The sequence below is a fragment of the Hippocampus guttulatus genome, chromosome 9 (genome assembly GCF_054856545.1).
Source record: "Hippocampus guttulatus isolate MCC_2025c chromosome 9, RoL_Hgut_1.0, whole genome shotgun sequence".
Classification (NCBI taxonomy): Eukaryota; Metazoa; Chordata; class Actinopteri; order Syngnathiformes; family Syngnathidae; genus Hippocampus; species Hippocampus guttulatus.
The window spans coordinates 195,704-223,634 of NC_141269.1; the positions used below are offsets into that span (position 1 = coordinate 195,704).

Here is a 27,931-nt window from a genome sequence, read left to right on the forward strand (position 1 = left end):
TAAAAGTCCGCAAACGGTCCACGAGAGGCAGCGGAAGTCAGCAAAACGACAGCGAGTCACATAGAGCAACATATACAGTGAGTACAACATTTATGTTTAATCGATTAGTATATAGCGTTAAGTCGTTAATTACTACAAAATTTACTTCTACATGCATGTATACCATTAAATTTGGCCTTTTAAATATATTTTTATACTCATACACGTACAGCGAACAGTAGCGGTTGCTACTTCGCGGATTTTCGTTTATCGCGGGTGGTTTCGGTCTCCACTAACCGCGATAAACGAGGGATTACTGTACGCGTAAATAAATAAGCGGCTGACGGAGGCAGGAAAAAAAAATGCCGTACGTGCACAGAACAAGTCATCGCTCTTCCACTAGATGGCAGAGAGGATACACAATTACCGCTACGTAGTTGCGATGAAGCGGAGGTTCCGGTTTTTATCTTATTTTTTCTAGCTCGGAAACCGGAAGCACAATTGGCATGCAAATGTTTCAGGTCAAAGGGTGACGATCGCGGGATGCGCATTATTCTTGTGTGTCCGTGACTGAGTACTCATGCCCCCCCTCCCTCACTCCCTCCCCGATCGGATGTACTCTGGCGCCAAAATGTTCAGCACCCCGAAATTTATGAAGCTACATGGGATACGTTTGCACATAAGACGTCCACTTTGACTTGTCAAAAACAAACAAACAAAACAAAAGGTATTTGTTTCGACAGTCTTGTAGTTGAGCAGCTTGGTGACGCAGCGAGTGACATCGTTTCAAAAGATATAAAGGACTGCGCCAGGGGGCCTTGAACTCCCAATTGCTTTTTTTCAAAAACGGAACTCAAACGAATCACGAACAAAGGTGTATTTGAGCACGTCATTTTTTTTTCTTCTGTGGTTGGCGGATAAGGAGGAAAAAAAATGAAACTAAAACTGAACAATGCCTGCGGGTCTCCCGACTTAACGAGCAGTAGTACCGGCTGGAAAACTCATTGTAACTTTATCGATATCAGGGACGCGGTGACGTGCGCGCGCCGCATGAAAGGCACGAGTGCGACATCGCACGCCAAACAAACGATCTTGGAGCGGTCGCTGTCGGCCGGGCGGGAAGAAAGGCCGCGCGTGGCTATGACGTCACCGTCCTTCTCGCGCTTGGACTGGGAGGAGCGCGTCCGCCGTGCCTACGTAATGCCGGGCGGCCGCTTTCTGACGCCATAACGCCGACATCTCGCGTGCGTTTACTACGACAACCCGCCGGCCGCCTCCGCGTTTGTTTGTTCCCCCCCCCCCCCCCCCCCGGCGACGTCGTCGTCACCGTCGCCGCTTCCAGCCGGCAAGTCAGTCAGCCAGCCAGCTTATCATGACAGCGGCCGCCCGGCGCCAATCGTGCTTCCTCTGCGACCTGCCCCGCATGCCGTGGGCCGTCATCTGGGACTTCAGCGAGGCCGTGTGCCGAGGCTGCGTCAACTACGAGGGAGCCGACCGCGTGGAGTCGGTCATCGACGCCGCCCGCCAGCTCAAGCGGGCCCACGGCCAACACCAGGGCCGAGCGGGGAAGCCGCCGCCGCCGCTGCCGCTCACCGCCAAAGAGCCGCAGCATCCGGCCGGCGGGGGGGCCGCCACCTCCCGCTACCCGCTGACCGACAGGGCGCCCTCTCGCCTGGGCCCCGAGTACCAGACGACGACGATGACGACGGCGGCGGCGGCGGCGCCGGCTAGGCTCGCCAGCGGTTTCATCAAAGCCGACGAGCCGCCCGAGCTGAACCGCCAGAATCCCCCCAACCCGCGGCGGGGGGTAGCGGGCGGCGGCGGCGGGGGTCCGGTGCCGCCGGCCCAAGTCGGCCACCTGCGCCTCCTGGACAAGGGCAGGAGCGTGCGCGAACTCGCCACCGTGCCCGCGCTCGACGCCGGGTTGACCAAGGAGCACGTGACCGCCGCCAAGACAGGTACGCTGACGTCACGACCGCCTTTCTCGATGACCGTTGATGGTCTTACGGCAATCGGTAAGCCGACGAGTGCGACTCTGGACCGGGACATACACGCGAGCTGTTGGGCGTTTGCCGTCGGGCGCGAGATTTGAAAGCGGCTTTGAATTCCAAAGAGCAGCCTGGCAGTTGACCGGATGAACCCCAACCTCGGAAACGCGAACACAAAGGTCAAAGCCGGCGGCGGCGGCGGCGCACGCCGTCAACATGAAAGTCACAAAGGGCGAAAGCTTTTGGGGGGGGGGGGCGTGAGGTCGCCTCTCGGCCCCGCCCTCCGCGGGAGTCCCGTTTTTTGGGCGAGGAAGGAAACCGAGACGTTCGCCGCCGCTGCCGCCGCCGCTTCGTCGTCTTTGTGAAAATATTCAAGCAGATGTGGTGACTTTGGTCCACTGCTCTTGGGCATCTTCCAGACAGGGGGAAGCACCCGCGCAGCGTGAAGAGGAAGGCGTCGCCCGAGCCGGACGGCCAAGGCTCGGCCCCCAAGTGCAACGGCCCCGAGGGTCCGCCGCGGTTGCAGTCGGCCAACGAGGCGGTCGGGACGCCCGCCGCGCCGCCCTGCTTCTTGTCGGCTCGGTCTCTCCCCGAGGCCGGCGCGCCGCCGCACGCTCAGGCGCCCGTCGCCGCGCTCATCCTGGCCACAGACGACGCGGGCGCGCCCAAAGGCGGCACCCCGCCGGGGGGCGCGACGGCATCGACGGGCGGCGGCGGCGGCCCGCTCTGCTGCATGCTGTGCCGCGAGCGTCTGGAGGACACTCACTTTGTCCAGTGCCCGTCGGTGGCGTCGCACAAGTTTTGCTTCCCGTGCTCTCGCGCCAGCATCAAGACGCAGGGCGCCGGCGGGGAGGTGAACTGCCCCAGCGGGGGGCGCTGCCCCCTGGCCGGCTCCGACCAGCCCTGGGCCTTCATGCAGGGCGAGATCGCCACCATCCTGGCCGGAGACGTCAAGGTGAAGAAGGAGCGAGACTCTTAGGAAGTTACCGTGACGACCAAGGAGCTCGCTTGGACTTGCACTCATGACGCCGTCTGTGACTTCCTTTTCTTTTTTCTTTTCAATTTTGTTTTCACATTCTGTTTGTACCCTTTTCTGACTTGACCAGGCACTTGGCCAATTAAAAAGAAATTCTACCATTCAGATTCTGTGTGCGTGTGTAAATAGTCAGAAGATAAGAGATAGTCAATTAGCAATTGTCATCGCTTCAAACAAAAGAACGGGAGCAAACAGTCGAGCCAGCGATCAAGAATTACAGAAGATAATGAATATCCATTCATTCATATGAGCCGGGTCGCGGGTGCACCGGACCGAATGTTATTGTGAATACATTTGGGGTGTATTTATTGTTTATTGTTCTTTGGATGTTGTTTGGATGCGCAGACTTCCCGTACCTTACCTAGCCATCGACTGCGCATGCGCGAGAAGCTTTTCAGAAGGCCGAGGCGCTTTTTCACCGCCGCTCGCGGTCAATCATACACAATAAAAAAACGGCACAAAAATCAAAACAATTTCTGGCGCAACAAACGAACAGATGGACGGTTCCCGAATAAATGAAAGGATTCGGGGCACCGATTACAAACGCCCTTTTTCAAGCGTTGCGTATTTTCCGACAGGCGATCAGCGGACGACTAAAAGTCTGTGACGGATCGGGGTCTTTCCGGGGTCCTTTCTTCCTTCCCGTCTGTCTGTCCGCCTTCCCCCCCTGCCGTCGGTAGGTATCCCAAACGGGCCAGAAAAGGAGAAAAGATCGCCGTCGCGGTCGCAAGATCGAGCGGACTTTGGGGGCGATGATGGTCGGGAAGACGAGCGCCATCGCGGCGGGGGTGTGCGGGGCACTCTTCGTCGGTTATTGCCTCTATTTCGATCGGAAGAGACGCAGCGACCCCAACTTCAAGAACAGGTTGCGCGAACGTGAGTGTTGCCCTTCCTCCTCTTCTTCATCATCAGCGTTCGGTCGCGTCCGCTCCATTTCGGACCTCTCACGTTTTTTCGTCTTTCTGTGACGTCATTGTGGGGCCACAAGGAGATGCTCGAGTCCGTCTCATGTCTTCCTTTCAGGGCGGAGGAAGCAGAAGGTGGCCAAAGAGCGAGCCGGCATGGCCAAGGTGACTTGTCGCGTTTTCTTCTCGGCTCTAAAGGTGAGGCTTGCCTAAAACTTTGGTTTGATCGGCGAGCAGCTCCCGGACCTGAAAGACTCGGAGGCCGTCCAGAAGTTTTTCCTGGAGGAGATCCAGCTGGGGGAGGAGCTTCTGGCCCAAGGTAACAGCGAGGAGCCCCGCGAGAGTTGTGCCAGAGAGTTGTGCCTTTTTTTTTTTTTTTTTGCAGGCGACTACGAGAAGGGCGTGGACCACCTGACCAACGCCATCGCCGTCTGCGGACAGCCGCAGCAGCTCCTGCAGGTCCTCCAGCAGACGCTGCCGCCGCCCGTCTTCCAGATGCTCCTCACCAAGCTGCCCACCATCAGTCAGGTGGGGCCTCGGTCCGCCGCTCCTAATTAGCAGCGCTTCACCACCCCCCCCCCCCCCCCGCCCCCCGCCGCCGGAGTTGCATTTTGAAGCGAGCCGATGCTCGATGGAACGTCTTCTTTTCAAAGCGCGACAAAATCGGCAGGCCCGGAAAAAAACAAAAAAGAGTTTGAACACACGCGGTGCAGCAACACATGTCGACTAACCGCATCACAATACCCATGCGCGTATTTTCTCAATCTTCTGCAAAATACAATAATATTGGCGTCGTACCCCCCCCCCCCCAACGGCCAAGGTAAGCTTACACAACGAATCCTACTCATTTTTGATGATGCTGCACTTGGCCTTTGGATGACTCTTGACTGATCTTTCTGCTTGTGTGCGTGCCTTAGCGTATCGTGAGCGCACAGAGTCTGAGCGAGGATGACATCGAGTGAAGGTGGCCGTCCTCGTCTTCGTTCCGCGGCGACGACCCCCCCCGAGCGGTCGACAGGGGACGCTCAGTGCGGAAGACGGCGCGACCGTTTCTCGTTTTGTCTCTCGTCTTCTTTTCTTGTCATTTGTTGTCATCCCGCGGAGCAATCATAAAAGTGGGAACAAACTTGGCTCTTTTGTGACGTGATCATTTGTCGATTGTGTTATTTTGACTCACCGGCTTGAGGCGCAGTCGTCCATCTCGGTTGTCCAGCAGGCCGTGATGTCTGGACACTCGCTTATCGCTCGCCTAACGTATCATAAGCCAAGAAGGAAAAAAATAAAAAAACAAGGTGTGCGTGACGTCACTAAATGGCGACTCACTCGGAGGAAAGCCCCCCCCGGGCGGAAGCCGGACGGCATCTGGATCAGCTCGAAGGCCGACATCGGGGGTGCACTGGAAGCCACGTCATAAAAATAAAATAACGAATACAGGCGTTGACCGAAAGCACCCAGCACCCCACCCCCACCCCCCCACGACCTCAACTTGAACTACGCTCGTCATGTGGGCTTGAAAAACAAAAAGTCGGCCGAGCTTACAACGTTGAGCCGTTGGAGTGCCGCCGTCCGTATGAAAAAGGCAAAAAAAAAAAAGTCGTCTCTTCTTTATTTCACGACCATTTCCGGGAAGAAGCCCGACAAATCACTCGGCGACATGGCGCCGCACGCGGGAGCGCTTCCTGGTTGGAGAGCGCATGCGCACAACCGCACGGCCTCGCCGATTTCTTTCGGACGCTCGCGCACCGACTCGTTGTTCTCGCGTCGCGCTTTTATTGTGAAGTCGGCAAAGCGGAAGCGACGGCGCTCGCTCGGGCGCGCTTGACTCGACTCGACTCGGCTCCCTCAGCCGAGTCAGCCCTCCCTCCGCGAAAATGGACGACGTCCCGGCGCTGGTTCACATCTCCATCTCGTTGTGGATCCAACCCAACGACGGCGACGTTTTCTTCAAGGTGGACGGAAGCCGCTTCGGGCAAACCCGAACCGTCAAGCTGCTCACGGGCTCCAAGTACAAAATCCAAGTGCTCGTCAAGCCCGGCGCCGTCGAGGCCACGTAAGGAAAGCGAACACGACGCAATGCGCCGCGTATCGAAGCGCGCTCCGTATCCACCTGACGCCGGAATGGCTCCGAGCGGCCGGACGTGATTTCCCACCCCCTTTTTCGTCACCATATCAAACAGAACTACTGTCAAACCTCGGTTTTGGAACGTCTCCGTTCTCGACCAAATTTTAGGAGCATGAACATCGGCGGCGTGGTGTTCCCTCTGGAGGAGCAGTCGCGAGACGCCGATCGCGTCGTCTATCACGGACGCTACGACACCGAGGGCGTCCCGCACACCAAGAGCGGCGACCGGCAGCCCGTGCAAGTCAGCATACAGGTCAGCAAACGATGCCGCTTGCGACTTGTATTTTACCGCGCGATACATTTGGGAACCCTTTTTTGTTTGTTTGTTTGTTTGTTTGTTGTGCAGTTTGAGCGCGCGGGCACCTTTGAGACGGTGTGGCAGGCCAAGTACTACAACTACTACAAGCGCGAGCACTGCCACTTTGGGAACAAATTCAGCAGCATTGAGTACGAGTGCAAACCCAACGAGACGCGCACCCTCATGTGGATCAACAAGGAGGCCTTCAACTGAGCGCCCGCATTTTCTTCGTCTTCTCCCGCCATTCGTCGCCGGCGGCGGTCGCATCGTCGTTTTGTGTCGGTGTTGCGAAAAATTGAGAAAAAAAAATTGTGGTGTGGGGGGGGGGGGGTCAGGTACCTTACGGTCGAGTTTTCACGAGCTCTCCCGATCAGTCTTTCCCATCTTCCGATTGTAAACAGCCCCCTGCGATCGGACGCGTATGATGTCTTACTCGTTGCGATTGGTCGCCCCGTCCAGGCCACGCCCCCTTCCGCTCTTTTCATCACCTAGCCATTGCCATCCCTGTGTTGTTGTTGTTGTTGGTGGTGGTGTGGAATGCTCTTTGTTGGCTTTCATGTTGTTTTCCTTCCTTGATTAAAAAATAAAATAAAATAAAGGGGGGGGGCAGCAGAACAAAGCGCCCGCTCACTCGTTGGCTCTTCTGTCCTGGAATGAAACGCGGGAACGGGACAGTGGACGTGATTGCGGCTTCGCTCCGTCGCAGGTTTTCATTTGTGACCAGAGCTTCACCCTTCACGTGGGGGGGGGGGGGGGGGGGTTGGCCAGTTTTCTTCCTTCTTGGTCAGACCACTCCATAACAGACAATATTTGGATCATAATAACCAAGAGCTCATCTCGTCACCACCCCCCCCCCCCCGCCCGCCCGCCCCCGAGTCCCCTTCTCACGTCTGGGCCGTGTTTTCAGGGTTGGCAATTTTGCGCGGATACGCGAAAATCCGCCGTTTTATTTCTTAAATTGATCATTTTACTCGTTGTGATTGGTCGCCACCCCCAGGCCACGCCCCTTTCCGCTTTTGTCATCACGAGCCATTGCCATCCTCTGTGTTTCTCGCTGGAAAGACAAGAATTGACAGTGCCGGGGGTTTAAAAAGAATATTTTTAAAAAGAAATATTTTAAAAGCCTCTACTTGGCAGCAATTCACCCCCCCCCCCCCCCCCGAAAACATCACCTGCGACAAATGAGGGACGACTTCATTTTTTTCAGTCGTGTCGAGCAGGCCCGGGTGCTGAGCGCAGTTGGAGGCGTGGCTCACAATGGGGTGGAGCTAAAGCTTTGACTCCACCCGCAGGGCTTCCAAACGCCTTTTCTTCTTCCTATTTTTTTGTTGGAACTATTTCTTCGGCTGTTTCGTTGATGTGCCGTCTTATGACGTCACGCTTACTTTCTAAACACTTTGAATTCGGTCGACGAGTGAGCGAGGCCTTTCCGTCCCCTCCCGCCGCCGAATCGAGGGTTTCCCGGAGCGCCGAGGCCCCGCCCCCCGACCGCACTGCCGCTGGTTCCCCGTCGGCTGCCGGTCGCTCTCGCCCAGTCCTCCGTTAGCGCCGGCTCGGCTGTCTCTTCGACGCGCGAGCACGTTAGCACGAGCACCCGATCGTCGGCCAAACTCTCCGCTCGACAGGCAACATGGTAAGTTCTCGAAGACGCTTCGCCTCGTTTGGTGGGCGGGAGCCTGGCGACGGTTGCGGGCTAACGTTAGCCCCCGTCCACTCGCCGTCCGAATCGCATCGATGGGCCTTCGACGTTTGGCGCTCGTGACGACGCGACGGCCCGCCAGAACGCTTGGATGGTTTTATTGCGTGCGTTATTTTATTAGGGGGGGGGGGGCGCTTTGCCGACCCGAACATTGCAACGCGCTTGGCGGCGTTCGATGCGCCTTGGAATCGGCATTCGCTGGGCTGCTCTCGTCGATGCTACGAGCTTAGCCGCCTTAGCTACGGCGAGCGGAAGTGGCCCGGATCGGCGGGGAAAAGCGCTACCAAAGTAAAAGCTGATCGAAAAGACGAACGCCGTGAAATGGACGCGACTGACAACTCGCAAAGCTGTCGCGGAATATGAATCTTGGCATGGGCAAATCAAATGAAATTGCTTCCTAAATATGTGATCCGTGACGACGTCTACTCCGTTCGTTGCATTGACTTGTTTCCTCAAAAACTAAACAGAATTCAAGAGAATTGAATACGAATTGGCAACGGAACATTGGCCTGTTTTTGAGTTACTGTTCATTTTCGTCCCCCCCCCCCCCCCAGAAAATGAATGTTATCCTTGCGTCCAATGAAAAAACGGTGATTCGAGAATAAGATGAAGGCCCGAAAGACTGTGAATGTTGTCGTTTTGTTTTCCAGGGAAACGAGGCGAGTTACGCTCTGGACATGTGCTCGCATTGTAAGTATGACATCGTTGCGGCCAACGCCGCGCCCCGCCCCTCGTGCTTTTGGCTCCGTTGAAAGGACCGCGTGAAAAAGAAGTTGAGCGGGCCTCGAAACCGCTTGACGTTGTTGCGCCGCGCTTGCAAAAGGGCGACGCCCCCAAACTGAATTGCAAAAAAGACGTTTCAAAACGTCTTTGGGAGTGAAGGAGCTTTTTTAGTTTCCTTCGGTCAATGGATTTCGTGTTTTTTTTGGGGGGGGGCGGGGGGTAAACTCATTCAGTAGCAGCCAATTCTAGACCGAGTCTGAAAGGACGTTTCAAAACGGATTAGGCCCGCCTTCCCCTCGGGGTGGGGGGGGGGAGATTAGCGCTGGCGCCGAGTCAGCTCTTTAGCGAGGCGCCATGGCCGCAGCCCGCCGTCGGTCGGGTGAGTTTGTGGCTCATCGGGTCTCTCTCGTCTGTCCGTCAACGTCTTCGCCGCCGGCCGGGTCAGTCGACGCCGACGAGATTAAGCGTCTGGGCAAGCGCTTCAAGAAACTGGACCTGGACAACTCGGGCTCTCTGAGCGTGGAGGAATTCATGTCGCTGCCCGAGTTGCAGCAGAACCCTCTGGTGCAGCGCGTCATCGACATCTTCGACACCGACGGCAACGGGGAGGTGGACTTCAAAGGTGGGGAGCCGCCCCCGGGGGGCATCGTCGTCATCTGCGCCCGCAAACTTTTGGTTTTCTTTTTTTTTGGTTCAGAATTCATCGAGGGCGTCTCTCAGTTCAGCGTCAAAGGAGACAAGGAGCAAAAGCTACGATGTGAGTCGACTCGGCCCATCCAAAGTCAGCGGCGATCTTTCGGGGGCGGGGGGATGGCCCCGCCCCTTTCCGCTTTTTTTTTTTATCCATCGCCATCCCTGTTTTTTTTTTTTTTTTTGCAGTCGCCTTCCGCATCTACGACATGGACAAGGACGGCTACATCTCCAACGGCGAGCTGTTCCAAGTCCTGAAGATGATGGTGGGCAACAACCTGAAGGACACGCAGCTGCAACAGATCGTCGACAAGACCATCATCAACGCCGACAAAGACGGCGACGGGAGGATATCCTTCGAGGAGTTCTGCGCGGTCCGTGCGACCCCCCCCCCCCCCTATCCGCGAAATGTTATTGGCCCAGTTGAAATAAGTGTGTGTGTGTGTGTGCCCCCCCCTGCAGGTGGTGGGCGGCCTGGACATTCACAAAAAGATGGTGGTGGACGTGTGACGGGCTTGCCGCTCCTCCGCAGCCCCCCCCCCCCCGAGCGCTTGCGAGGCATTTTTGTTGTTGTTTTGTTTTTTGCCGAGCGAAGGTTGCGTGCGTGTTTGTATTTATTCTGCCGCGCAGCTCAACGGCGCCCCCCCCCCCTGCTCGCATGTCAATCAACAGGTCTCAACAGCCCCCCCCCCCCCCCAGCTGCTCACATGTCAATCAACAAATCTTGACGCACTCGGGGGGGGGGGGGGCCGGCCGCCCACTTCGTGAACCTCGCCGCTTCTTCTTTTGGAGTCGGGGGGGGGGGTTAATGGCTGGACGCAAGGCCCTTGCTGATGAATACCCAAGCGCACGAGAAGAGAAAATCAAGTGTCAGTTCCGACAAAAGTCTTATTTGCGTGCCCTTTGGCGGGTCACGTGACCTCTCGGCGCGCGTTTGCATGCGTGACGTTTGCATGCGTGTGTGTGTTTTGCACGCGTGTGCGGTTTATGCAGCGCCCGGGCCCCGCTCGCCCTGAGCGCGATCGGGTGACAACGAGCCTCGCGGGCCGGCCGTCTCGGGAGCAAATGGAAACGGGCGTTGTCAAAGTCGGGGGGGGGGGGGGGACTCGGAGGCGTCGGTCCGCGGGCTCATTTCAACGCCGGGGTGGCGCGACTGTGGTTGTTTACATGTGAATCCTGACATGAATATGAACATTTCAAACGCACCGTGTTGCCAATTAAAGGTTGATGTCGAAAAGAAACCCCCCCAAAAAATGCTGTTCTTTCTGGTATTTTGTTGAAGGGGGTCAAGAAACCACCTGCAAAAGGGCCTTCATATTTGGGACGAATCGTCTGTCTGCCCGTTGTTAAAATCGGGACAAAACACGCGACAATACAGGACATAACCCCCCCCCCCCCCCCAGGGATGGCAATTTTTGCACGGATACGCGGAAATCCTCCGTTTTATTTCTTAAATTGATCATTTTTGTGAAAAATTTTAGGGGGGGGGGTCAGGTACCTTCCGGTCGAGTTTTCACGAGCTTTCCTGATCAGTCTTTCCATCCGATTGTAAACAGCCCTGCGATTGGACGCGTACGATGTCTCGTGATTGGTCGCCCCGTCCAGACCACGCCCCTTCCCGCTTTTTTTTCCATCACTCAGCCATTGCCATCCCCGACCCCCCCCCCCCCCCACACACACACACACACACAAAAAATAAAAGTCACCAGTATGTGCCCCACGCCCCCAAAACATGGACATTGAATTGCCCCCCCCCTCCCTCCCGATCAAAAATGAAAGCTGCTCGCTTGACTGCTGCCACAGGTTTATTGCCAACAAATTAGCGATGCCGATTTCCGTTCCCGATGCCCGATGCCGTTCCCGTCGAACGTGCTCCGACGTCAAAACTCGATTTGAAAGTCCCGCCATCTTGGCCGTAAAAGCGGCGGAGGCGGCGGCTGGACGATCTTACGCATGCGCACTCGCACGCGTCTCGTCTTCAGAGTTTCAATACGCCACGATTTTGCGTTTTATTGAACTTTCAAAATATTTATAGAACGTTATATTACATTGAAACTGAAAAATATTCGGAATCATTGTTGGAATTACGATTGAACAACGAATATCTGACTGTGACGTCATAAACGAGTCCAACTTCCGCATCGGTATGACGACGCCGTCACGGGACTACACTATCCACCATGCCAACCACCGCGTATTTCCGGGTAGGCGGTGCCCACAGCCACATTTGATTCGATTACGCCGTTTTGGCTGCGACAACCAGTTTCGGCACTTCTTTTTCTCCCTTTTCTACCCCCCACCCCACCCCTGGCTTTTGGACACCTCGAAACGTTCGCGTTCGTCCCTTTCCACCAAACGATCCAGCGCGACAAGCATCCCCGAGCGGCAGTCAAAGATGAATCCCGAATAGTAAGTCTTGCTCTCGGTTGTGTGTCGCCGTCTGTAGGAGATGGGACAGCTGTCAGTAGCAAAGCTAAAGCTAAGCTAACATCAGCTGCTTTGTTAGCATGTCCGGAGCAGTGTCGATATGGTTATTGGTTTGTTTGTTTGTTTTCCCTGTGATGTTCGTTTTTATTGTATCGTCCAGGGGTGTGCCAACGTGTTGTCGCGTCTTAGCCATTGTGTCGACTTGGCTGACTTTCTTGCCGGCTAGCGGGCTAACCGGACGGCTAGGTAGTCTTAGCCGAGGGTCACAATTTTAACAAGCGCCCCCCCCCCCCCGCAAAATACAAATAACAAAAAAAACCTAATGACGCTAGGAAAAAAAAGGCGACCGAACGGTCTTTAAAAAGTCACGAGTTGCCAACAGGAAATTGCCACATCCGCGAAGCCGTCGTGTTGTTGACGATTACGTAACTCGCGAAGTGACGTCACCACGACTTGCGATTTCATTTCTTTTTGGGAGTAAATTTTTTTTTTTAAATGCGTTCATATGTTGACATCAAGGCAAATGAAAAAAATATATAAAATCCTTACAACGCATCATACAAGCAGAACTAAATGTAACACAGTATATGTATTTATCACTGTGTGTGTGTGTGTGTGTGCGCGCGCGTAGCGACTATTTATTCAAACTGCTGCTGATTGGAGATTCTGGCGTTGGAAAGTCTTGTCTGCTGCTTCGATTCGCAGTAAGTTTTTCCTCGTCGTTTGGTACTTCTGTCACCGTGACGACCGCTCACCAACGGTTTTGTGTGTGCCAACGCGTGCCCAGGACGACACGTACACGGAGAGCTACATCAGCACCATCGGCGTGGACTTCAAGATCCGGACCATCGAGCTGGACGGGAAGACCATCAAACTGCAAATTGTGAGAAGACGAGCGTTGGCTCTCGGCCCGCGCCGGCCATTTGACCTTTTGACACGTTGTTGTGTCGCGGCAGTGGGACACGGCCGGCCAGGAGCGCTTCCGCACCATCACGTCCAGCTACTACAGAGGCGCGCACGGCATCATCGTGGTGTACGACGTCACCGATCAGGTCAGGACACGCCCCTTTCGGGCTGCGCGCTCGCGCCTTTTTCATCGAAATGCGCAAACGTTCAATCTTCGAGCCGCTCACAAAGCGCCACGTTGTTTCCCCCCTCGCGTGTGCCAGGAGTCGTTCAACAACGTGAAGCAGTGGCTCCAGGAGATCGACCGCTACGCCAGCGAGAACGTCAACAAGCTGCTGGTCGGCAACAAATGCGACCTGAGCACCAAGAAAGTGGTGGACTACACCACGGCCAAGGTTAATCCTAATACATTTTCGCGAGTGCCGTCAGTTTAACGCGTTATCGGCATTCATTTAAAACAATTTTAACTCGATGAATTTTTTTTTTAATCGCGAGATTAATGCGTCACGGCGGATGTTGCGTTGCTCTAAAATAATCAAACGCGCTCCACGTTTGAATAACTGCTCCAAGTGAAAAAAAATGTTCATGTCAAATTGAAAACCAAAATTGTTGTTTCAGTCAGATTTAGAGTAGATAAACATCTGTGATTAATCACCGCTAATTCTGAGTTAACCATGCAATTATACATTTGATCGCGATTAAATATTTGAATGGCTCGACAGCGCTAATTTTTAACACGTCGTTAAACGGAATGAATTCTAACTAGGAATGCCACGCCGGCGTGTGTTCAGGAGTTTGCCGACAGCTTGGCCATCCCCTTCCTGGAGACCAGCGCCAAGAGCGCCACCAACGTGGAGCAGGCCTTCATGACCATGGCGGCCGAGATCAAGAAGCGGATGGGCCCCGGCGCCGCCGCCGCCGCCGACAAGTCCAACGTCAAGATCCAGAGCAGGCCCGTCAACACCTCGTCCGGAGGCTGCTGCTGATCGCACGGACCGTGACGCCGGCCGCCAAGCTGGCCGACCCCCCCCCCCCACCCCCTTTTTAATCCACACACGCGCTTCTTTCTTTTGTCTTCACATTGCCCTCGTTTCACAATGCAGCATACGCGTGATCTCTGATCTCGTGCCTTCCGGCAGACGACCATGACGCCCCCCCCCCTCCCCCCGGTGTAAATATGTGCTGCCGCGTACTAGCGTGATGCTAAACCAGCCAGCGTGTGCTCCATCGTGGCCCGGCCATCTGTAAAGTGTATATATTTATACATGACACAAAGTCCATTAAAACATGAAGGAGATGTTTGATACCACGCTTGCTTACGACTCGCTCTTCGCGCAAGTCCATCGATAAAGCTCAACCCCGGAAAAAGTTAGCTTTTCAAAAATCGGGAAAACCAAATTGGAAGTGAAAGCACATGTTCAGAGTCCGCCGCAATTTTTTGTGCTCAATATGCCCATCGCGACGGCAACACGAGTTTTTGCCGCTCGCCAACAACTGCGACCGCCGCGGCAGATTTAGTTCAGTCACGGATACAACAAAGTCAAAAAAAAAAAAAAAAAAGGGGGAGCCCGACTTCACACGGATGTTCTTGTCAATGCGCTGACGTGTACATAAGATTTATTTATTAAAACGCACAAAATGATTTGTATTCACACAAGTAGGAAAAAAAAGGGGGGGGCATGGTTTGGGCGCGCCTGCGCTAAAGTTGTCCAAACATCTCCTGGGAGGCGTAAGTCATGTAGAGGAAGCCGTCGTCATCCTGGTGGTCCCCGTAGACCTGAGCCATGCTCAGAGTCATGCTGGCCAGCCCGCTGTTGTTCACCAGCAGGTAGAAGGCCTGCGAGGGCAACAGCGCCATGCGGTTCCTGCAACAACCATATCCGCATATATTCTTTATCCTCGACAAAGAACGAATACAGAGCCTTAGAGCGTCGCTTACAGTAGCGAAAAAGGTCTACTGTGGGTTTTTACAGTACCATATCAAATCCACAATACACAAACACTCCTTCACGTTTCCTGATGGCGTTTAGTCTCACTTTTGTCATTTTATTTGCCGCGTTACCTGATAATGGTGACAAACTGGTTCATGGTGAGCTCATGCGGAACAAGAAACTTTGTTTTGTCCAAAGGAGGGAGAAACTTTTCCCGCTCGTAGCGTTCGACGATCACCTGAGAAACAGGAAGTCACGTCTCCAAAAAAGTACAAGGCCATGTTGCAGCGCCCTCTGCCGTCGACCGAAATATCAAGCACCTTCGGGCTCTTATTGCAAAATGGCGGCCCCGAGATGATGACATCATATTCCAACATCATATCGTCATATTGCACCGAGGAAATAACCACAACGCCGAGATGTGGCCGCCAAGGCAGAACTCGATGACTTGGCGCAATGTCATCGGTCGACTCACCGGGATCTTGTTGGGGAATTTGGAGCGGATGCCCGCCACCTCTCGCTTCCTGGTGGCTGCACACAAAGGCAAAAGAATTAATAAACGAAGACATTTGGCGCCTCGAGTCATTTTGGGCGACGCTGCCGCCTTCACCGAAGCTTTTTCTCTGCTTGAAGGGTTTGCCGTGCGGCGGCGGCGGCGACGACGGCTGGTTCCTTTCCAGCGGGGGCATGACGACGACCGGTGCGCGTTGGACGACGGGGCCCGGCCCGCGTCCGCGAGTTTAAAGAGGCGCGCGCGCACTCAGCGAGGCTGCGGCGCATCGTCGGCCTGATTAGCTCGCGGCGTCGGTCGCGCAAGTTAAGTGGCGGGGGGGGGGGGAGTCGTCGTCCAAGGGGCGGGGCTTAGACTCTGCGCGACGAACACAGAAACGAGCCGTTCTTCAGCCGCAAAATGCCAACGAGAAACAAGAACTGAGGACGTTGAGGTCTTGTCTCCACCAGGGGGCGACGGCGAGTGGTGGCGCTGGTCGCTCTCGCTGTTGAAAGGTTCAGTCGAAGAAGGCTGCGGGGCTCGGCTTCGCTCGGTTGTTCTCGGCGGCGCATCGACAACAAAAGTGGGTCTTCCTTCGACAGGCAAGTTGATCTTTTAAAAACCTTCCGTCGGCGCCGCGCGACGAACGCCGTCGACCCGTGTGCGAAATCTCTTAACTAAGTTGAGTCGACTGGTTGTTACACGGCCGCGGAGCGATCCGTCGCCGCTTCCTCCGAGCTAGTTAGCATGAAGCTAACGGCGCCGAGGAAGAAAAACAAAACAAAACAAAACAACGGGCGCGTTTTTCGCCTTGCCGTGTAACGACTTTCGCGGCCGACGCTACCGTTAGCTTAGCATCGCCGGAAGCACCTTTCCCAGATGGACTCGTCGGAATTTGCAGAGGGGGCCAATTCATCGACATTCAGGCACCGGAAACCGAGGAGACTTGACTTTGGTTTTCTTGTCGAGTTGCAAAGGCCTAGTTGTCGCTGAACCGAGAAAGCGCCTTTTGCCGTCCTTTCGGTTATCGAGACAACACGCCTGGGGGTGGGGGGTGGAATGGAATGGCCCGGAAGAAGCTCCTCACTTCACTTCGAACGTCGTCGTTTCTTGCGCTTGGCCAAACCTGTACGGCGGCTCGAGAAAAGTCGCCGGCTGGAAGCGTCATCTTCATCGCAACCGTTAGTTTGAGTTATTTCCCCGCGTCTGATGAGCGGCTACGATCAAGTCGACGCGCTCGCCCCCCCCCCCCCCCAACTTTGCCTGAATGAAGCGCATCTCCCCCTTCGCCTGGCTCAGGTTCCCAAAGAGAGCCGGCGGCTGCCATGAGCGGCGGGCGGTCGGCGGCGTGACTGCCAGAGAATGGCCGCCGAGTTGTTCCCCAGCAAGAAGAAGCTTCTTCCGTCCACCTCGGAGCAGGAGCAGGAGCGGCAGGAAGAGCCGCCGCCGCAGGAGGAGGAGGAGGAGGAGGCACGCCGGCGCACGCGCGACCGGCTGAGCCTGAGCAGCAACAACAACGGCTCCGGGCGGGCCGGCTGCGCCTGGCAGGGCCTATACCCCACCGTCCGCGAGAGGTGGGTGTCCCCCCCCCCCCCCCCAATCAGTTTCTCTCACTCCAGGAACAAGAACAGAACTGTTGCTGTTGTTGATGCAGGAACTCCGTCATGTTCAACAATGACCTGATGGCGGACGTTTACTTTGTGGTGGGACCGCCGGGCGGGACGCAGCGGGTTCCGGGCCACAAGGTAAACCCTCGGCGATTTGGCAGTTGGCGTCGCGTGCGGGACTGAAAGTGCGCCTGCGCCTGCGTGCGTCCAGTACGTCCTGGCGGTGGGCAGCTCGGTGTTCCACGCCATGTTCTACGGCGAGCTGGCCGAGGATCGGGACGAGATCCGCATCCCCGACGTGGAGCCGCCGTCCTTCCTCGCCATGCTCAAGTGAGCGCGCCTCGCTCCCCCCAAAAAAAATCGAATTTGTCCACGCGTCCTTTCCCCGCCAGGTACATCTACTGCGACGAGATCGAGCTGTGCGCCGACACGGTCCTGGCCACGCTGTACGCCGCCAAGAAGTACATCGTGCCGCACCTGGCGCGCGCCTGCGTCAACTTCCTGGAGACCAGCCTGAGCGCCAAGAACGCCTGCGTGCTGCTGTCGCAGAGCTGCCTCTTCGAGGAGCCCGAGCTGACGCAGCGCTGCTGGGAGGTGATCGACGCCCAGGCCGAGCTGGCGCTGCGCTCGGAGGGCTTCTGCGACATCGACGCGCACACGCTGGAGAGCATCCTGCGCCGCGAGACGCTCAACGCCAAGGAGATGGCCGTCTTCCAGGCGGCGCTGGGCTGGGCCGAGGCCGAGTGCCAGCGCCGGGACCTGCGGCCCACCGTCGAGAACAAGAGGCTGGTGCTCGGCAAGGTGGGCGGCGCCCGCGGTACCGCTTCCCGCGAGTCGGAAAAAAACGAAAGACGCTTTCCGTTCCCAAAGACGTTCCCGAACGTCTTTTCGGAATCGGCCGCTAGTCAACGAGGCGCGCGTGTTTGTGTTTGTGCGTCGCCGCCAGGCCATCTACCTGATCCGCATCCCCGCCATGGCCCTGGAGGACTTCGCCAACGGGGCGGCCCAGTCGGGCGTGCTGACGCCCAACGAGACCAACGACATCTTCCTGTGGTACACGGCGGCCAACAAGCCCGAGCTGCTGTTCCGCAGCAAACCCCGTCGGGGCCTGGCGCCGCAGCGCTGCCACCGCTTCCAGTCGTGCGCCTACCGCAGCAACCAGTGGCGCTACCGCGGCCGCTGCGACAGCATCCAGTTCGCCGTGGACAAGCGCGTCTTCGTGGCCGGCTTCGGACTGTACGGCTCCAGCTGCGGCTCGGCCGAGTACGGCGCCAAGATGGAGCTGAAGCGGCAGGGCGCCGCCGTGGCGCAGCGGGCAGTCAAGTACTTCTCCGACGGCTCCAGCTCCACCTTCGCCGTGTGGTTCGAGCACCCGGTGCAGATCGAACCCGACGCCTTCTACACGGCCAGCGTGGTGCTGGACGGCAACGAGCTCAGCTACTTCGGCCAGGAGGGCGTGACCGAGGTGCAGTGCGGGAAGGTCACCTTCCAGTTCCAGTGCTCCTCGGACAGCACCAACGGCACCGGCGTGCAGGGCGGCCAGATCCCCGAGCTCATCTTCTACGCCTGACGCCCCCCCCTCCCCTCACCAGAAACGAGACCGACTCTCCTCTCGCCTTTTAAAAAATGACCCCGACGCAAAAAAAACAAAACGGCGACCCCGTTTTGTATGCCCGAGGTTTTCTTCTTCTTTGTCTTTCGGTCACCGCTTTGTTGAATGTGCGCAAATGGCGGCAGTGGCCTTAACTTTGTCCAAATAAAAGCATTCATCGCATTTTTTTTCCGTCTGTCGTTCTTGCGTTTATTGGCAAAGAAAAGGATTTTGGGGGAAAAAAAAGCTTTGCGATGCTCATCGGTGCCACGAGATGGCGGCGAAGCATTGCTGTCAAAATGAAACCCAAAAAGTGAACATTATTCTGTCAAAATAAAAAAAACATTGCAATGCTCATCGGTGCCACGAGATGGCGGCGAAGCATTACTGTCAAAATGAAACCAAACAAGTGAACATTATTCTGTCAAAATAAAAAAAACATTGCAATACTCATCGGTGCCACGAGATGGCGAAGCATTGCTGTCAAAATGAAACAAAAAATGGCAGCGTACATGAACACAAAAAAAAGATGTTACTAACATGTACAAAGACACACAGATGGTTGTTTGTTTGTTTTCTCCTCGACACTCTTCGGATCTACTTGGATCTACCGGTAGATCAGGATCGACGTAATGATGTATAGTAAGGTGTTTTTAGGCCCCCAAAAAAACGACCACATATAGTAAGACGTTTCTAGCCGAAAAAGACGACCATGTTTAGTAAGGCCATTCTGACCCCCAAAGAAGACCATGTATAGTAAGGCGTTTTCAGCCGAAAAAATCGACCATGTATAGTAAGGCGTTTTTTTCATCTAAAAAAACGACCATTTATAGTAAGGCGTTTTTTTTATCGAAAAAAACGACCATGTATAGTAAGGCGTTTTTAGCCGAAAAAAACGACCATGGATAGCAAGGCATTTTTAGGCGAGAAAAACGTAAGGCATTTTTTGCAGAAATTTTTAGCCGAAAAAACCGACCATAGATAGTAAGGCGTTTGAACCCCAAAATACGACCATGTATATAGTAAGGCGTTTTTCAACGAAAAAAAAAACATGTATAGTAAGGCGTTTTTAGCCGAAAAAAACGACCATTGCTGTCAAAATGAAACAAAAAAGTGAACATTATTCTGTCAAAATAAAAAAATAAAAACATTGCAATGCTCATTGGTGCCACGAGATGGCGGCGAAGCATTGCTGTCAAAATGAAACAAAAAAAAGTGAACATTATTCTGTCAAAATAAAAATAGTCAAACCTATTTCTGAAACGTCAAATACCAAAAGCGAGCTCTCGGGTAGCAGTCGGGGAGGGGGGGGGGTCTTCCTGGCATTTCCCGGGGGGCCTAAATCATCCCAAAACAAAAGTTCAATGTATGTTTATTCGACGAGCTCGTCAAATTCAAATTCATTGATTGACAGCGATTCTGGCACACGCCTTGAAATGGATCTTTTTTTTTGGTTTTGTTTTGTTTGTTTTTTCACAGATCGCACGGAAGGACAGATGGTGTCGCCAAATACCGGAAAGGAATTCATTCACCGCGTGACGTCATACATGCAAACGATGGTACGAGGAAACGCAATTGGTCACGCCTTCTTTCGTAAAAAAATAAAAAGCCAAAAGGAAGCGAGGAAGTTCTGACGAACGGGTCCGGCCGGCCGGCGGGCCGCCTTGCGAAGAGGGCGGGGGCCGCCCGGCCTCCATCCAGGGAAGCGGACCGGGGCCTTCAAAGCCGTTTGGCTTTCTTGCGCGCTTGGAAGTCCCGCGTCTTGCTCTTAACGGACTTGACCAGCAAGGACAAGCCGGCGTCCCGCTGGGCTCCTTCCCGGGGCACCGCGCGAGCCTCGCCGACGGCGGCGGCGTCGTCGTCGCCGCCGCCGCCTCGGTCCGCCTCCTCTCGGCGTCGGCGCTTCTCATCCAGGATGCTCTGCGTGGCCCGCGTGCGCTTGTAGCTGGGGTGCGACGGGTCCAGATTGAAGAGGTGGGACGTAAACACGGCCTGGAAGCGAGGGTCCGACACGTCCACCTGAAAGCGGGAGAGCGCCGCCGTCATCGCAAAAAAACGCAGCCGAGCCGGTCGCCGAACCCTGACCTGGAAGTTGTCCTCGGGGGGGGCGTCTCCGCTCTTCAGCATCTTTTTCTTCTTCCTCCCGCTCAGGTTCTGCTGCTCCACCAACTTGTCGTAGTTGAAATGTTTGCGGCCGTCGTCCTCGTCGTCCATCAGCAGCGACATCTCGGCCTGAGCGCGGGCGCCTCGTTCTTCTCCGGCGCGCTCGCGTTCATCCCGGTTTTTCTTCTTCTCGTCCCGTCCGCCTGCAAGGACATCGAGAGCAAAAAGTTGTCGCGATCGGACGGCGAGAGCCGGCGCGCTTTCGCCGACTCGGCCTCACCGGCGGCGGCGGCGAGCTCCCGTCGGGAGAAAGGCTCGTCGAGGTCCGCGGGGTCGGGCGATCGGTCGTCGCCAGGCTGGCCGTCCTGCGGGCGAAAGCGCGCGTGTCAAGCGGAGGCGCCCGCCATGCCGACGCCGCCGAGCTCACCTCTTGGTGGCGCTGCTTGTTGCCATTCTTCTTGGCCTTCTTCTTGTCTCGCTTCTTCCGCAGGAAGTCCTCCCAGGGGGTGGGCTGGCGCTCCTGCTCCTGCTTCTTCTTCACCAGCTGCTCCGTCACCTCCCTCAGGCCTGGAGGAGCAAAGCGACCACGCCATTGACCAATCTTTGAGTTGGGATGTTTTCTTCCCGGCTTTTTTGTGGCCCAGTAACAGGGCCGCGACAAAGGTGGGGGGGGGTTTTACCGGGCACCCAGGTGACCTCCATCTCCATGTTTTGCTCGCTCTGTTTGCGGCGGGTGCCTCCCAGCAGCCGCCGGTACTTGTCCAGCAGCTCCTGGGTCTTGCCGGTCGCGGCGCCTTCCCCCTCCCGCTCCGGCTCGTCCTCCTCGCCCTCTCCGGACGACGAAGACGACGCCAGGTAGGCCGCAAAGTCCATGTCCAGAAGCTCGTTTTTGTTGAACTTCCTGCAGAGGGCGCTGGCGCGCTCCGGGTCCGTCTGGTCCCAGGTCACCTCCACCTGAGCGAGGACGGCGGTTGTCATTTCCCAACACCCCCCCCCCACCCCCGCTGCGGCGCAGATTTGGTTCGACTACCTTGGAGGTCGCGCCGGCCGCCGAAGTGAAGAATTTGGGCGCGTACGTCGGCAAGTTGACGTTGGCGGCCGCGTCTCGGGGGGGCTCCTCGAACGTCATGTCGTCGGGGATGAACCTGCGGGCGGGCGCGAGACGTCAGGCGGTCGCGACCGCGCCCGGGGGGGGGGGGGGGGGGGTCTTCCTTGGTCGCGGCGGCGGCCCACCTGAGGTCCAGGACGGAGCTGCTGCTCTCGTACTCCAAGCCGTCGCACTCCTGGTAGATTTTGGCGGCGGTGGCGGCCGAGTCGCACTCGGCCACGGCGTAGAAGTACTTGAGCCGCTTGAACTGGTAGTCGCGCTTCTTCTCTCGGTACGACCTGCCGGCAAGACGCCAAAAGGCGGCCAAAGGCGACTTTCGTATCATCGGAAGCGAAGCGATGAAGACCGATGGGCGCTAGACTCGGGTCGGGAAAGAGCCACCTGTCGTCTTTGCCGTCGTCGTCGGAATCCGCAGGCTGCGCCGTGAGCTCCGGCGGTCCCTGGGACTCCTCCAGCCTCAGCCTCTCCTTGCCAAACTCCGACGGGTAAATCTGCAGCCAAACAAGCGCCGAAAAGACAAATCCCGCGGGGGGTGGGTTCCGAGCGGGCGGGCGGGCCTTTACCTTGACGGACAGCACGGCGCCCCCTTCGGGCTTGAAGGAATCGAGCGTGGCCAGGAGGTCTTTGGCCTTCAGGTGGTCCCAGTCCACGTTGCAGACGGCCAGCCGGCGCCAAACCTGCACGAGGCGGCCGGCTGAGACGGACGGGCGGGCCGACGTGGAGGGCGTCGGGGGGGGGGGGGTCTGACCTGCTCGCTGCGCTCGGCGTCCTTGTAGAGTTCGCCCCAGTCGTGCTGGATCTCCTCCTCTTCCTCTTCCTCCGCCTCCTCGCCCTCATCCGAGCTGGTCTCCACGTTGCCCTGGCCGCGAGCCAGGTCCGGACCGCTGGAGTTCGACGACCCCTCGTCCTCCTCGCCATCTTCCGAGCGGACAAAAAAAAGCGTCGGCCTTTGGTCTCGCCCCCCCCCCCCCAAATTTCGACGGCCGGCGCCTCACCCGACTCGTCTCGCTCCTCCTCGTCGTCGTCGTCGTCGCTGTCCTCATCCGGGCGGCCTTGATCGCTTTCGCCTTCGGGGATCTGGTAGAAGCGTCGCAGGTCCTCGGCAGCAGAGTGGCGGACGGGCCGCCCCCGCTTGTCCACCTCGCACTTGACTTGGAAGCGCTCGTCGTGGAACATGGACACGAAGCGCTTGTCGATGGCGACCTTTCGCTGGCGCTCGGGCATTTCCCAAAACCGAGGGTCCCGCCGGACGCGCGAGAAGCGCGCGTCCGCCGGCGCCCCGTCTTCCTCCTCGCCGCTCTTTTGGGACGACATGGCCGCCGCCTGACAACAGAGTCGCTTCCGTCATGAGCGCGCCACTGGGCGATCGCGAGCATTTTTTTTCCCTTCCCCCTCGCGGCTTCCAATCCGTGACAGTTTTGTGGCTGCGTATTAGTGGTGCAACAATTTCTCAGCAACGAGGTGAGGCAGAGCCTCACCTCCGATTGCGCAATCACGACAGGAGGCAGGTGAGGCAGAGCCTCACCTCCGATTGCGCAACGCGATGCGCATTCAGAGGTGAATGCGTTGTTCCGGTGTGACGGAACAACGCAGCGACCGAATCGATCCGCATCCATTTCCTGTTTGTAAATGTTCTGCCCTGGCGACAGGGCAATGGCGAGTGATGAATAAAAGCGGAAAGGGGCGTGGCCTGGACGGGGCGACCAATCGCGACGAGTAAGACATCATACACGTCCAATCGCAGGGCTGTTTACAATCGGAAGATTTAAAAAAAAGACTGATCGGGAGAGCTCTTGAAAACTCGACCATAAGGTACCTGACCCCCCCCCCCTAAAATTTTCTCAACGGATTTTGACGATTCACAAAAATGATCAATTTAAGAAAAAAAAGGCGGATTTCCGCATATCCGCGGAAAATTCCCATCCCTGTGGCGATTTGAATCGAGGTCCCGTTTCTGAATCGAGCGGCGGACGAACCCGAAGCAAACCGAACCCGAAGAGCCCAAAAGGCTTTCCTTGGACTTCCTCAAAAACGACCTCGTTGAGGCTTCTCACCGCGCCAGTGACTGGATGAGACTGTTGTTGTTGTTGTGGTGGTGGTTCGACACAAAATGGAGGCGAGCGAGGGAAGAAAGAAGCCAACAAAGACCCCCCCCCCCAAAAAAAAAAGCGGCACTGGAAAGCAACCCGAGAAATCGTCGAGAACGAAACGACCTGGATCGGATCAAAGTTGAAAGACTTACCGTCAAGGATTTCGGAACGCGAAAGCTGGCGGACAAAAAAAAACACACACGTGCTTCCCCAGCATGCAACGCGACACGGCACTTCCGGACTACGGAAAGCAAAAAAGGGACGAAAGGACAAATCGCGCCCCTTCTGTGCCATTTTTCGAATTAAAAAAATGTGGTGCCATTGGCCCAAATAAGGGTTGGCCACCACCGCATTTCCTTCCATTGAAGTTAAGGACGATTAAAAAGCCATCTACGAACGCATACAAATTGAGAGCGATTTTTTTTTTTCAAAACACAACTAACTGGCAAAACAGCGATGGGGCGGACACTTGTTTTCATCACAACTATTGGGGGGCGGGGAGGTGGGGTGCATTGGACCACACACGCTCCCTAACCAAATGCAGGACCAAAATAACCCCCCCCCCCCCCCCACTGTATCGGTGTATCGGTACAGTCTCCGGGATGTCGTTGGCGATTCGAGAGAAAGAAAAGCACTCCATTGGTGGGAATCTGCCGTGCATTTTTATTGAGGAAGAACGCGGAAGGAAAGGAACAAGACCGCAAAATCCAGTCCACCTCGGCACGCCCCCCCCCCTCCAAGCCAAAGATGCTCGTTGGTGTTTACGCAGCGTCGAGCTCGCATAAGGTGCCGCGTTGTTCAATTGCAGCCATCAAAGTAGTTGCTGACCTGGTAACACTCGCTGCTGGCCATCCGGAATATATTCCTGTTGATTGGACAAGAGCAAAAAAAAATTCTTCAACGGCAAATACTTCACGCGGACAAAAGTATCGGGACGCAAGCACTTCGAGTCGGTCAAGCCACCGGAGCTTGGATTGCTTTAGAGGGTGGTCGCGTGGTACCGGAGCCTATCCCAGCCGTCTTGGGGGACACCCTGAACCGGTTGCCAGCCAATCGCATGGCACACACAGAAGAACAACCATCCGTGCTCACGCTCACACCCGGGGGACGATTTTTGAGTGTTCAGTCAGCCTGTCGTGCGTGTTTTGGGAATGTGGGAGGAAACCGGCGTACCCGGAGAAAACCCACGCAGGCCCGGGGAAAACATGCAAACTCCACACCGGGAGTAAATAATATGGAAAGGAGGTCGTGACCTGCCATCGTGATTTTAAAATGTCACCACATGAACCGCCGTTGGCGCACACAGTCGGATGCAGAAGCTTTCTTTGGCAGCCAACAACCATCAAGCCGCGAAGCCAAAAGTCTTTTTTTTTTCTTTTTTTTTTAAGTCCGTGTCTTCACTTTTGACTTCCTGTTGGCTTTCCGATACCCGATATCCTAATATCGTCTGTTCTTAAATCCGCATCGAGTATGATGCATCGCGAAATGAAGAGTGGCGGTCACTTACCTCCAGGACTGAGTTTTCACAAAGCAGTCCACGTCATTGGTAATATCGTCATCGATGAACGCTGGAAGGGGAAGAGGAAAGCTTGTTGAATGTGCGGAAACACACGGTTCACGCGTGGCGACCGATCGGCGAATCACCTTTTGCGAAACAACCCGTATGGGAAATTTGCTGACGGACTTTGCATCTACCTGCCGAACACCGTGACGGACTCTCGCTGTCATTCGTCGGAAAGGAGCCCGAAACGCCCCCGCTCGTTTGAAGGCGGTTTATTAGTGGTGGAGTGGCGAGCGACGGCCCCCGCCCGCCCGGCGCCGGCCCCGGCCCGCCTCGCGACTGAACAACCACGGGACGACAGAACATTCTTTCCTTGTGGGCATCCTAGCACTTGTTGCGACTCCTCTCGATGCGGAGGAGCAGCGGGTCGACTCTGAGGCGCTCCCAGATGACTACATTTGTCACCCTCTCTATCTGGCCCACCGCACACCGAGCACCGCTGCTGAAAGCGGCCGATGTGTGGGCTTCCACATCTCGTTTTCAAAAGAGACCACCTGGGGGCCATGGGCTTTTCTGGGATTTAAAATGCTTCTTGCTGGTGAAGCGCAAGGAAGAACCACTTCAATCACATTTGGCCGAATCACTCGGTGTGCGGCGGCCTTTACTATAAGTCGGGTGTCAATGTGAAGTAGACGAGATGACTCACCGCTGCAGGATGTAATGCAGAAGTTGTCCGTCCAAGGATCACTTGAAAAGCAGAATTTTTTGTCAGACAGCTGGAAGACTCCGTAATAAGTGGGGGAAGACCGCGGATTTGCCATGGCCGCCTCGGGGACCTGGCGTCGCCGCCGGCGCTCGCCTCCTGTGGCCTCCTCTTCTGAGGTCCATAATCCATCTACGTGTCTCTTCAGTGCCTCTATCTCGACCTGCCGTTCTATCTGGACGACCTCCGCATCAGGAAATTGTATTGAGCTGTTTACAGGGACAGTTGTGCTGTTTGTTGGTGCCGATGGGGCTGTTGTGGTGTTGGTCGATGCTGGAGGTGCAGCGGCTGTTGTGGAGTTGGTAGATGCTTGAGGTGCAGGGGCTGTTGTGGAGTTGGTAGATGCTTGAGATGCAGGGGCTGTTGTGGAATTGGTAGATGCTGGGGATGCAGGGGCTGTTGTGGTGGTAGTTGTTTCTTGAGCTGCAGGGGCTGCTGTAGTGTTGGTAGATGCTTGAGGTGCAGGGGCTGTTGTGGAGTTGGTAGATGCTTGAGGTGCAGGGGCTGTTGTGGTGGTAGTTGTTTCTTGAGCTGCAGGGGCTGCTGTAGTGTTGGTAGATGCTTGAGGTGCAGGGGCTGTTGTGGTGTTGGCGGATGCTGCAGGTGCAGGGGCTGTTGTGGTGGTAGTTGTTTCTTGAGCTGCAGGGGCTGATGTAGTGTTGGTAGATGCTTGAGGTGCAGGGGCTGTTGTGGAGTTGGTAGATGCTGGAGGTGCAGGGGCTGCTGTGGTGGTAGTTGTTTCTTGAGGCGCAGGGGCTGTTGTGGAGTTGGTAGATGCTGGAGGTGCAGGGGCTGCTGTAGTGTTGGTAGATGCTGCAGGTGCAGGGGCTGTTGTGGTGGTAGTTGTTTCTTGAGCTGCAGGGGCTGCTGTAGTGTTGGTAGATGCTTGAGGTGCAGGGGCTGTTGTGGAGTTGGTAGATGCTTGAGGTGCAGGGGCTGTTGTGGTGGTAGTTGTTTCTTGAGCTGCAGGGGCTGCTGTAGTGTTGGTAGATGCTTGAGGTGCAGGGGCTGTTGTGGTGTTGGCGGATGCTGCAGGTGCAGGGGCTGTTGTGGTGGTAGTTGTTTCTTGAGCTGCAGGGGCTGATGTAGTGTTGGTAGATGCTTGAGGTGCAGGGGCTGTTGTGGAGTTGGTAGATGCTGGAGGTGCAGGGGCTGCTGTGGTGGTAGTTGTTTCTTGAGGCGCAGGGGCTGTTGTGGAGTTGGTAGATGCTGGAGGTGCAGGGGCTGCTGTAGTGTTGGTAGATGCTGCAGGTGCAGGGGCTGTTGTGGTGGTAGTTGTTTCTTGAGCTGCAGGGGCTGATGTAGTGTTGGTAGATGCTTGAGGTGCAGGGGCTGTTGTGGAGTTGGTAGATGCTGGAGGTGCAGGGGCTGCTGTAGTGTTGGTAGATGCTGCAGGTGCAGGGGCTGTTGTGGTGGTAGTTGTTTCTTGAGCTGCAGGGGCTGTTGTGGAGTTGGTAGATGCTGGAGGTGCAAGGGCTGCTGTAGTGTTGGTAGATGCTGCAGGTGCAGGGGCTGTTGTGGTGGTAGTTGTTTCTTGAGCTGCAGGGGCTGATGTAGTGTTGGTAGATGCTTGAGGTGCAGGGGCTGTTGTGGAGTTGGTAGATGCTGGAGGTGCAGGGGCTGCTGTAGTGTTGGTAGATGCTGCAGGTGCAGGGGCTGTTGTGGTGGTAGTTGTTTCTCGAGCTGCAGGGGCTGTTGTGGTGTTGGTTGAACTTGGAGCTGCAGGGGCTCTTGTGGAGTTGGTAGATGCTGGAGGTGCAGGGGCTGCTGTGGTGGTAGTTGTTTCTTGAGGCGCAGGGGCTGTTGTAGTGTTGGTAGATGCTTGAGGTGCAGGGGCTGTTGTGGAGTTGGTAGATGCTGGAGGTGCAGGGGCTGCTGTGGTGGTAGTTGTTTCTTGAGGCGCAGGGGCTGTTGTAGTGTTGGTAGATGCTTGAGGTGCAGGGGCTGTTGTGGTGTTGGTTGAACCTGGAGCTG

The 27,931-nt window shown here is 56.0% G+C and overlaps 8 protein-coding genes across 9 annotated transcripts; 6 read left to right on the forward strand and 2 right to left on the reverse strand.

Annotated features, from left to right (window-relative positions):
- Window positions 1-1,051: 1,051 nt before the first annotated feature.
- Window positions 1,052-3,110, forward strand: LOC147199629 (interferon regulatory factor 2-binding protein 2-B-like). The gene is made up of 2 exons (XM_086119298.1): window positions 1,052-1,937; window positions 2,387-3,110. The coding sequence occupies exons 1-2, from the start codon at window positions 1,352-1,354 to the stop codon at window positions 2,944-2,946; spliced, it is 1,146 nt and encodes a 381-aa protein (XP_085975424.1). The 5' UTR covers window positions 1,052-1,351; the 3' UTR covers window positions 2,947-3,110.
- Window positions 3,111-3,620: 510 nt separating this feature from the next.
- On the forward strand, window positions 3,621-5,038 carry LOC147199630 (mitochondrial import receptor subunit TOM20 homolog). The gene is made up of 5 exons (XM_086119302.1): window positions 3,621-3,879; window positions 4,027-4,073; window positions 4,146-4,227; window positions 4,294-4,436; window positions 4,826-5,038. Exons 1-5 carry the CDS (start codon window positions 3,756-3,758, stop codon window positions 4,868-4,870), a joined length of 441 nt encoding a protein of 146 aa, XP_085975428.1. The 5' UTR covers window positions 3,621-3,755; the 3' UTR covers window positions 4,871-5,038.
- Window positions 5,039-5,706: 668 nt separating this feature from the next.
- Window positions 5,707-6,958, forward strand: cnrip1a (cannabinoid receptor interacting protein 1a). Its single transcript, XM_086119300.1, has 3 exons — window positions 5,707-5,958; window positions 6,139-6,283; window positions 6,377-6,958. The coding sequence occupies exons 1-3, from the start codon at window positions 5,780-5,782 to the stop codon at window positions 6,539-6,541; spliced, it is 489 nt and encodes a 162-aa protein (XP_085975426.1). The 5' UTR covers window positions 5,707-5,779; the 3' UTR covers window positions 6,542-6,958.
- A 720-nt stretch (window positions 6,959-7,678) lies between these two features.
- On the forward strand, window positions 7,679-10,681 carry ppp3r1b (protein phosphatase 3 (formerly 2B), regulatory s1ubunit B, alpha isoform, b). The gene is made up of 6 exons (XM_086120961.1): window positions 7,679-7,961; window positions 8,678-8,717; window positions 9,196-9,372; window positions 9,448-9,507; window positions 9,630-9,814; window positions 9,903-10,681. The coding sequence occupies exons 1-6, from the start codon at window positions 7,959-7,961 to the stop codon at window positions 9,948-9,950; spliced, it is 513 nt and encodes a 170-aa protein (XP_085977087.1). The 5' UTR covers window positions 7,679-7,958; the 3' UTR covers window positions 9,951-10,681.
- Window positions 10,682-11,663: 982 nt separating this feature from the next.
- On the forward strand, window positions 11,664-14,082 carry LOC147199633 (ras-related protein Rab-1A-like). The gene is made up of 6 exons (XM_086119299.1): window positions 11,664-11,849; window positions 12,499-12,571; window positions 12,655-12,750; window positions 12,824-12,919; window positions 13,037-13,168; window positions 13,565-14,082. The coding sequence occupies exons 1-6, from the start codon at window positions 11,836-11,838 to the stop codon at window positions 13,757-13,759; spliced, it is 606 nt and encodes a 201-aa protein (XP_085975425.1). The 5' UTR covers window positions 11,664-11,835; the 3' UTR covers window positions 13,760-14,082.
- A 291-nt stretch (window positions 14,083-14,373) lies between these two features.
- map1lc3c (microtubule-associated protein 1 light chain 3 gamma) lies at window positions 14,374-15,464 on the reverse strand. Its single transcript, XM_086119303.1, has 4 exons — window positions 15,315-15,464; window positions 15,180-15,235; window positions 14,836-14,942; window positions 14,374-14,638 (listed from the first exon to the last, which is right to left on the reverse strand). Exons 1-4 carry the CDS (start codon window positions 15,391-15,393, stop codon window positions 14,473-14,475), a joined length of 408 nt encoding a protein of 135 aa, XP_085975429.1. The 5' UTR covers window positions 15,394-15,464; the 3' UTR covers window positions 14,374-14,472.
- A 110-nt stretch (window positions 15,465-15,574) lies between these two features.
- Window positions 15,575-18,575, forward strand: btbd3a (BTB (POZ) domain containing 3a). The gene is made up of 6 exons (XM_086119297.1): window positions 15,575-15,796; window positions 16,494-16,768; window positions 16,849-16,939; window positions 17,013-17,131; window positions 17,194-17,602; window positions 17,748-18,575. Exons 2-6 carry the CDS (start codon window positions 16,557-16,559, stop codon window positions 18,369-18,371), a joined length of 1,455 nt encoding a protein of 484 aa, XP_085975423.1. The 5' UTR covers window positions 15,575-15,796; window positions 16,494-16,556; the 3' UTR covers window positions 18,372-18,575.
- A 1,173-nt stretch (window positions 18,576-19,748) lies between these two features.
- Window positions 19,749-23,964, reverse strand: esf1 (ESF1 nucleolar pre-rRNA processing protein). Of its 2 annotated transcripts, XM_086119296.1 has the most exons (12): window positions 23,846-23,964; window positions 22,599-22,926; window positions 22,352-22,521; window positions 22,167-22,280; window positions 21,985-22,094; window positions 21,729-21,881; window positions 21,526-21,640; window positions 21,176-21,449; window positions 20,923-21,062; window positions 20,776-20,860; window positions 20,478-20,698; window positions 19,749-20,411 (listed from the first exon to the last, which is right to left on the reverse strand). In XM_086119296.1, the coding sequence occupies exons 2-12, from the start codon at window positions 22,915-22,917 to the stop codon at window positions 20,112-20,114; spliced, it is 2,001 nt and encodes a 666-aa protein (XP_085975422.1). In that variant the 5' UTR covers window positions 22,918-22,926; window positions 23,846-23,964; the 3' UTR covers window positions 19,749-20,111. The 2 variants fall into 2 exon arrangements, with proteins under 2 accessions (XP_085975422.1, XP_085975421.1); XM_086119295.1 differs by having other exon boundaries at window positions 21,985-22,280.
- Window positions 23,965-27,931: the final 3,967 nt, after the last annotated feature.

Excerpts from the sequence above, each read along its gene's own strand:
- ppp3r1b (XM_086120961.1), top strand. Across the intron at positions 8,718-9,195 it reads TCTGGACATGTGCTCGCATT|TCGACGCCGACGAGATTAAG; the intron begins GTAAGTATGACA and ends CGGCCGGGTCAG. Across the intron at positions 9,815-9,902 it reads CCTTCGAGGAGTTCTGCGCG|GTGGTGGGCGGCCTGGACAT; the intron begins GTCCGTGCGACC and ends CCCCCCCTGCAG.
- LOC147199629 (XM_086119298.1), top strand. The coding sequence starts at position 1,352 with ATGACAGCGGCCGCCCGGCGCCAATCGTGCTTCCTCTGCGACCTGCCC. Across the intron at positions 1,938-2,386 it reads CGTGACCGCCGCCAAGACAG|ACAGGGGGAAGCACCCGCGC; the intron begins GTACGCTGACGT and ends GGCATCTTCCAG.
- LOC147199633 (XM_086119299.1), top strand. Across the intron at positions 12,572-12,654 it reads GTCTGCTGCTTCGATTCGCA|GACGACACGTACACGGAGAG; the intron begins GTAAGTTTTTCC and ends ACGCGTGCCCAG. Across the intron at positions 12,751-12,823 it reads AGACCATCAAACTGCAAATT|TGGGACACGGCCGGCCAGGA; the intron begins GTGAGAAGACGA and ends GTGTCGCGGCAG.
- cnrip1a (XM_086119300.1), top strand. The coding sequence starts at position 5,780 with ATGGACGACGTCCCGGCGCTGGTTCACATCTCCATCTCGTTGTGGATC. Across the intron at positions 5,959-6,138 it reads CCCGGCGCCGTCGAGGCCAC|GAGCATGAACATCGGCGGCG; the intron begins GTAAGGAAAGCG and ends ACCAAATTTTAG. Across the intron at positions 6,284-6,376 it reads CCGTGCAAGTCAGCATACAG|TTTGAGCGCGCGGGCACCTT; the intron begins GTCAGCAAACGA and ends TTTGTTGTGCAG.
- LOC147199630 (XM_086119302.1), top strand. The coding sequence starts at position 3,756 with ATGATGGTCGGGAAGACGAGCGCCATCGCGGCGGGGGTGTGCGGGGCA. Across the intron at positions 4,074-4,145 it reads AGCGAGCCGGCATGGCCAAG|CTCCCGGACCTGAAAGACTC; the intron begins GTGACTTGTCGC and ends ATCGGCGAGCAG. Across the intron at positions 4,437-4,825 it reads AGCTGCCCACCATCAGTCAG|CGTATCGTGAGCGCACAGAG; the intron begins GTGGGGCCTCGG and ends TGCGTGCCTTAG.
- map1lc3c (XM_086119303.1), bottom strand. The coding sequence starts at position 15,393 with ATGCCCCCGCTGGAAAGGAACCAGCCGTCGTCGCCGCCGCCGCCGCAC. Across the intron at positions 15,236-15,314 it reads CAAGCAGAGAAAAAGCTTCG|CCACCAGGAAGCGAGAGGTG; the intron begins GTGAAGGCGGCA and ends CTTTGTGTGCAG. Across the intron at positions 14,639-14,835 it reads CAGTTTGTCACCATTATCAG|GAACCGCATGGCGCTGTTGC; the intron begins GTAACGCGGCAA and ends TGGTTGTTGCAG.
- esf1 (XM_086119295.1), bottom strand. The coding sequence starts at position 22,917 with ATGTCGTCCCAAAAGAGCGGCGAGGAGGAAGACGGGGCGCCGGCGGAC. Across the intron at positions 22,522-22,598 it reads GGAGGAGCGAGACGAGTCGG|ATGGCGAGGAGGACGAGGGG; the intron begins GTGAGGCGCCGG and ends TCCGCTCGGAAG. Across the intron at positions 22,281-22,351 it reads ACGCCGAGCGCAGCGAGCAG|GTTTGGCGCCGGCTGGCCGT; the intron begins GTCAGACCCCCC and ends CGCCTCGTGCAG.
- btbd3a (XM_086119297.1), top strand. The coding sequence starts at position 16,557 with ATGGCCGCCGAGTTGTTCCCCAGCAAGAAGAAGCTTCTTCCGTCCACC. Across the intron at positions 16,769-16,848 it reads TACCCCACCGTCCGCGAGAG|GAACTCCGTCATGTTCAACA; the intron begins GTGGGTGTCCCC and ends TTGTTGATGCAG. Across the intron at positions 16,940-17,012 it reads AGCGGGTTCCGGGCCACAAG|TACGTCCTGGCGGTGGGCAG; the intron begins GTAAACCCTCGG and ends GCGTGCGTCCAG.